At 48.0% G+C, this 5,952-nt stretch overlaps 1 protein-coding gene across 1 annotated transcript; it reads right to left on the bottom strand.

The window, feature by feature from the left end:
* Nucleotides 1-793: 793 nt before the first annotated feature.
* Txnl4b (thioredoxin like 4B) lies at nt 794-5,090 on the bottom strand. Its single transcript, XM_051168611.1, has 3 exons — nt 4,920-5,090; nt 2,640-2,791; nt 794-1,276 (listed from the first exon to the last, which is right to left on the bottom strand). Exons 1-3 carry the CDS (start codon nt 5,049-5,051, stop codon nt 1,111-1,113), a joined length of 450 nt encoding a protein of 149 aa, XP_051024568.1. The 5' UTR covers nt 5,052-5,090; the 3' UTR covers nt 794-1,110.
* Nucleotides 5,091-5,952: the final 862 nt, after the last annotated feature.

The following is a 5,952-nucleotide window of genomic DNA, read 5'->3' as shown; positions in this document are numbered from 1 at the left end:
GCATCATAAGGAGGTGGTGGGACAGGCTCTTTCCCCATCCCTGAGGCAGCACTTGGCTTAAACAGAGGTACAGAGAGCCCAAACCACCTTCCTTCTGTGCCACGTCTGTCATAACTGGGTCCCACTTCACTTTTCCCTGAAGGACAAGCTTAGAAAGCAGCTGATGGCAGGGCTGCCCCTGCTGTGAGAGCGCTGCTTGTAACAAGTCCCTCGCTGCACAGCAGGGCACAAGCTGCCTGGCCACAACCTTCCAGCTCTGTACCCACTCTTATTCCAAAGGGACAGGGACAACTGCCATAAGGTTTAAGAGAAACACAGGTTCCTGAGGTTGGGCCAGGGGGACCCTGGAAGGTCAAATATTCTTCAAAAGCCCCTGGAATCAGCAAACCCCACAAGGCATTTCCACCCTAACAATTTTGATATCCTTCTGGTCTTGAGTCCATGAGATAAGGGTGATGACCCTGCCTTCTGGGGAGGTCTGCCCCTTACTCCCCAAGGTCAGTTAACTTATTTAGTCAAACTGTGTAGGATGCGAATGCCACATTTTCTTCTTGACAACTTAATAGCCTGCCAGCTATAAATGAGTGGACCATGGTAGTGCTTCCAGTCTGATGGAAACAAATGAACTCACCTGAAACAAATACCGTGTTAATTATTTTGAGAGCAGCTGGGGCTGGATGTGGTGGCACACGCCTTTAATCCCAGTACTTGGGAGGCAGAGGCAGGCGGGTTGCCGTGAGTTCAAGGCCAGCCTGGTCTACAAGGGGCAAGTGAATGGAGGCATACAGAAGCATGTGTGTGTGCATAAACATGGCTCATCAAACTATCCTCACAGTGTCTAAGGGGTTAAGAGAAGTCCAGATAAAGGGACGTTACAAAGGCCACTCAAACACAGTTGCTGCACTGCTCTGAGGCTCTCAGGGAGAGGATACTCAGGCATCTAGGTCCATGGAGAGCTGGGGCTTCTGTGCAGGGGCTGTTGGTTACAGACACATCAGACTCCTTGCTGAGGCAGTGAACATGTCTCTGAGGGACTCGAGCCCACAGGCCCTCTGGGTTCAGGTCCTGTTTCAACCTGCGTCTCTCTCATCTCCAACAGCAGCGAGTGTGCTAAATGTCCTGATAGAGGAGGTCATATTTCGGGATGTTCTTGGGATCAATAGGACTCTGGACAATAAGTTTTCCCCTCATTGCTCCCCGGTAGATGACTTCAATCAAATCTATGAAGTCTTGTTTGGTTTTGAAGCTTCCTATGAATTTAGTGTGATCCGGAGACCTGCAGCAAAGAGGGAAATAACGGCGGTCAGAACTTTCCAGCGGTCAGAACTTTCCAGTGTGTGGAGCCTGCAGGGTCAGCAGCAAGTGGTGGCCTCTTTCTTCTTCCTCGTCTGGGAGGCTCTCCATGCGTGGCCTGACCACTGCCTTTCCCCAGGCACAAGCATGCTGGACTATATCCAGGGCTGTGAGCCACTCACGTCAAGGTCCGGGTGTGGGAGCGATGCTGCCTTGCCACCACTTTGCACATCATTACCAAGCAGAGTTCTCCGAGTACTGGAGTGGCCAGGGCTTGCCCAGTGTCTCAGAAAAAGCCCATCAATACATCACAGTCCCTTAAGTTCTCATCAGTGACCCTTCTAAGTTATGGGTATTAATTAATAAATACCCTTACAAATTAGTTTAAACATCAGGTATATTGGTTGTAGAAAACTTTAAAAAGAGAAATAAAATCAGCTGTGATGCCAGAAGTCAGCTGTTGATGTACTCTTTCCAGTTCCGTGTGCTGGTGTGTGTTCTACTTTTTTTAAGATGGTAAGAATCACGTCACAAACTATTTAGTAGTATGACTTTACAACTAGCATTCGCCTCAGAGTTGTAAAGTGCATATCTACAGTATGTTATTAAACTGCTGGAAACATAATTACTGTGTTAAAAGATTAAACTTTAAAGGTGTTTGGTGGTGTCCTGAATTCCATGTAAGAAGGCTGCACTACTAGAGTGACCGAGTCCCAGGAGGACAGGCAGCTCCAACCCACACCATCACACTCAGCTCCATCAGCTAACACAGGGAGAGGTGACCATGGCCCTGGATACAGCCAACGGTACCCATGCTGCGGTGTGGACAGGGTGGAGAAGCGGACATTACGGAAGACGTCATGTGACTTATGTTGACAGGCCTTCTTGAATGACTTCAAAATTCTAGGAGAGGCAGGAGCCACTTGGCAAGAGAGAAGTGTGTCTCCCTGGAGGAATGTTTCTTTTGTAAATGCCAAATGCCACCCCTCCCCCCAAAGCTTAGAACTAGGTATTTTGTTGCAACAGATTTTTGGGAAACATTCTATATTCTATGTTCAGCTAACATAGCTATTCTATTTTTCTATACTTAAGGGTGGTTAGTCAGTCCTTTGGAAGCTATACTGTTTTTTCATATTTAAGTTGAAAATTAAAATTTGCCAGTCACACTCGAAACACTCTCATTTTCCATTAAAGTTTCTCATAAAAAATTAGAAAGCATCAAGTAAGGAGAAGACATCCATTTAGCCAGACTCAGAGGCCAACAGCAGACCAGGAAGTGAACTACCAACACCCCCACCCCCCAAAAAAAAGCCAACTTTCCAGAATGCACAGTCAACTCAACTCACCCATAATCCACTTTCATGTGCTGCCCATTGAAGAAAAATACAGTGGAGGGGATATAACTGATGTCAAAATACTGTGTATAAACTGGAGTGTGGTCCACATCGACTAGGTAAATAGCAGCCATTTTACTTAAGTCAGCCGAAGTCTTCGAGAGCTGTGAACAAGATGGATGGAGGTTACTCTATACTGTGTCAAATGCGGACCGCTTCTTTTGTGAAAAGTACTATAATATTGTATATGAAACTTAGCATAATATTTTTGAGAAAAATTTTGTTTGAGAAAATACCTAATTCAAGCCCATTTGAATTCCTCATTAGACACAATTCCAGAACTTACTGTAAGATCAGAGGTCCCTCTGTCTGCCTTCCAAGTGCTGCAATTAAAAGTGTACACTATGCCCAGCTAGACACAACATTCCTGTTCGGAGGCTGGATCACTGGTGATAGGGTCAGAAGGCACTTTGTGGTTATTTGAATGAGGACCCTCATAGGCTCATGTGTTTGAATAGTTGGGTCCCCAGCTGATGGAACTGCGTGAGAAGGATTAGGAGGTGTGGCCTTCTTGGAGGAGGTGCGTCATCATGAGCAGGTGTTGAGGTTTCACAAGCCCGTACCACTCCCAATTTGTTTGTGTCAAGATGTCGTGTCTCAGCTACTTCTCCAGCACCATGCCTCCCCCTGCCGCCATGCTCCGTGCAGTGACGGTCCTGGACTCTAATCCTCTGAAACTGTAAGCCCCAAATAAACGCTTTCTTGTATAAGTTGCCTTGGTTATGGTGTCTTATTACAGCAATGGAGAGGTAACTAAGACATGATGGGGAAACTATTTTCTTCTTTCGTTTTGTTGATGTTTCTTTTTGAAATTAATTTTTTAAAAAGTTTTATTTATTTGTGTGTGTGCATGGGGGTCGGGGTAGGATGGGTGTCTGTGTGCCACAGGGCATGTGCATGGGGGCTGGGGGTAGGGTGGGTGCCCGTGTGCCACAGCGCAGGCCGGGGGTAGGGTGGGTGCCCGTGTGCCACAGCGCAGGCCGGGGGTAGGGTGGGTGCCTGTGTGCCACAGCGCAGGTCGGGGGCAGGGTGGGTGCCTGTGTGCCACAGCGCAGGCCGGGGGTAGGGTGGGTGCCTGTGTGCCACAGCGCAGGCCGGGGGTAGGGTGGCTGCCTGTGTGCCACAGCGCAGGCCGGGGGTAGGGTGGCTGCCTGTGTGCCACAGCGCAGGCCGGGGGTAGGGTGGGTGCCTGTGTGCCACAGCGCAGGCTGGGGGTAGGGTGGGTGCCTGTGTGCCAAAGGGCATGTGCAGTAGCCAGAGGACAACTTGCTGAGATCAGGTCTCTCCTTCTTACAGGAAAGAGCCCTCACTTGCAGAGCCATCTCATGGGCCCATGTTTGATTATTTCCAGAAAAGGAGCCTGGATCATTTCAAGTGAGTTGGGAGCATAGCTCAGAGACAGAGCATGAGGTCTAGTTTCAATGCTCAGTACTTCAAAACTTGGACCCTGTGACCCCACCTGCAACACCTTAGAAATATCTACATCGATGCTGACTGTCCCCAGGCCCTCATCCTAGAAACGAGAATTAGAAGTGAGGCTGATGCTACCTCCCGCTGGCTAACTGTCCTCAATGCTTTCCATTGTCAACCCATTTAACAGCGTAAGTATGAGCTAAGGCTGCTTAGCATTCCCATTTTACAGACAACAAAGCTGAGGCACAGGACGTAGTTGCTTGTTTCATGACACACAGCTCCTAAGCAGCAGGGCTGACACTTGAACTTTGGAAGAATGGTTTCTGAATCAACCTATCTAATCTGTTGTTGTTGTTGTTGGCCTTGGGAGTTGAACTCAGGGCCTCATACATGATAGTGTGAAGATGTGATGTGAAACGACGTCTCCACCAGGCATGTTCTAGGAGTGGCAAACAAGAAGAGTATTGGCAGACCCCCACTTTGCAACTTGTATACCTAGAGGGGTTTCCCCTAGATCTCCCTAGAACTTTCTGTAGTTCAACATGTGACTGTTGCTTTGAGTGCTAAAAGCCTAATGCTCAGATGAACGGCTGTTGGCACTTCCTGCTCTTCTGCTGCCTGGCTAGGGAAGGGAGCTTTGTCAGGTGCTACGTGGGGAGGGTCAGGACAGACTTGCAGTCCATCTGGGCCTCGGGTCAGGAAAGGCACCAGGCCGGTTCTTAGAGTAAGAGTGCTAATCCACACCAAGTCTGTCCCTTTTCAAGATGCTGAGTGCTAACGGATGAATTTTCAACTAAAGCTGCTCATTTCAAAACTCACAATATCATCCAGCTGCAGGCAGACGGGGTCTTCATCCCTCCCAAACCTGAGAACCAGCACCCTCTCCGCGGTGCTTTTGATCGCCTGGTCCACTTCTTTCTTGCTGGTCAATTTGGGCAAGAGGAAGCTCATCTTGAGAGCAATCCAATGTCGGTTTGCACTGTCAATTCTGCAGTGTCTAAAGGCTGTTTAGACAAAGTGCATCAGTCCTAATGTAAAGAATGAAACAACACCATTTAGCACTGGCTAAATCCATATGATTTAAAAACAAAACTTTTCAGGAAGCCTATTCTGTGGAGAGGCCCCATCCCTTGCTTGCCGTCCTTGGGCCAAGCTTTCAGAATGTCATGTGCCATCCTGATACACCAGGTAACTTCTCTTAGAAATACACGAGAAATCACATATCATACCAGAAGAACATATACATATGTTTCTGTATCTTCCCCCTTTGATACAAAGAGAGACATTATATGATAAGCCAGTGGTCCTGCAATGAAGCGATGACACCCTCAAACTTGAAGATTGAACATTAATTAGAATGAGACAGGAAGACAAGGTAAAGCCTGAAAACTGCAGAGCGCTGTTCCCACCCCATTGGGCTGGAGGAACCAGAGGCAACTGAGCAGGAGGCAACTGCACAAAGAGATGCTGGCCTGCAATTAAAGGATGCTGCTATGCCTCCCTCCTGCCAGTACCACTACCAGACTGCAGATGGAACCAGAACTGACTGCAGCAGTCTGGAGGAGGAAGAGCAGCTGCGGGGGCTGGGAGCGGCAAAGGCTCAGTCCATAATTCACCCACCTCTCTGCACTATTTTGAATCTGACATTTAATGAGATTCCCATATCCCTACACAGAAAACGTCCAGATTCTGTCACAGGAACATACTATTTCATATGTCCTTCATTGACGGATGTGTGTATTTTCTCAAGTCCTGGCTTAAGGACTCTTCCTAGATGCACTCCACCACATGGCAAACAGTATGTAAACAATTTATTTTAGGAGTATGCAAAAATCAGCCAGGCGTGGTGGCG

The sequence above is a fragment of the Acomys russatus genome, chromosome 26, assembly GCF_903995435.1.
Source record: "Acomys russatus chromosome 26, mAcoRus1.1, whole genome shotgun sequence".
Taxonomy (NCBI): Eukaryota; Metazoa; Chordata; class Mammalia; order Rodentia; family Muridae; genus Acomys; species Acomys russatus.
The sequence above is the reverse complement of the archived record's forward strand: the minus strand, read 5'-3'. Positions and strand labels throughout refer to the sequence as shown.

Coding starts and splice junctions, on each gene's coding strand:
- Txnl4b (XM_051168611.1), bottom strand. CDS start 5,051: ATGAGCTTCCTCTTGCCCAAATTGACCAGCAAGAAAGAAGTGGACCAG. Junction 2,792..4,919: donor GCCTGCAGCTGGATGATATT/GTGAGTTTTGAA, acceptor TCTTGTTCACAG/CTCTCGAAGACTTCGGCTGA. Junction 1,277..2,639: donor CACATGAAAGTGGATTATGG/GTGAGTTGAGTT, acceptor TCTTTGCTGCAG/GTCTCCGGATCACACTAAAT.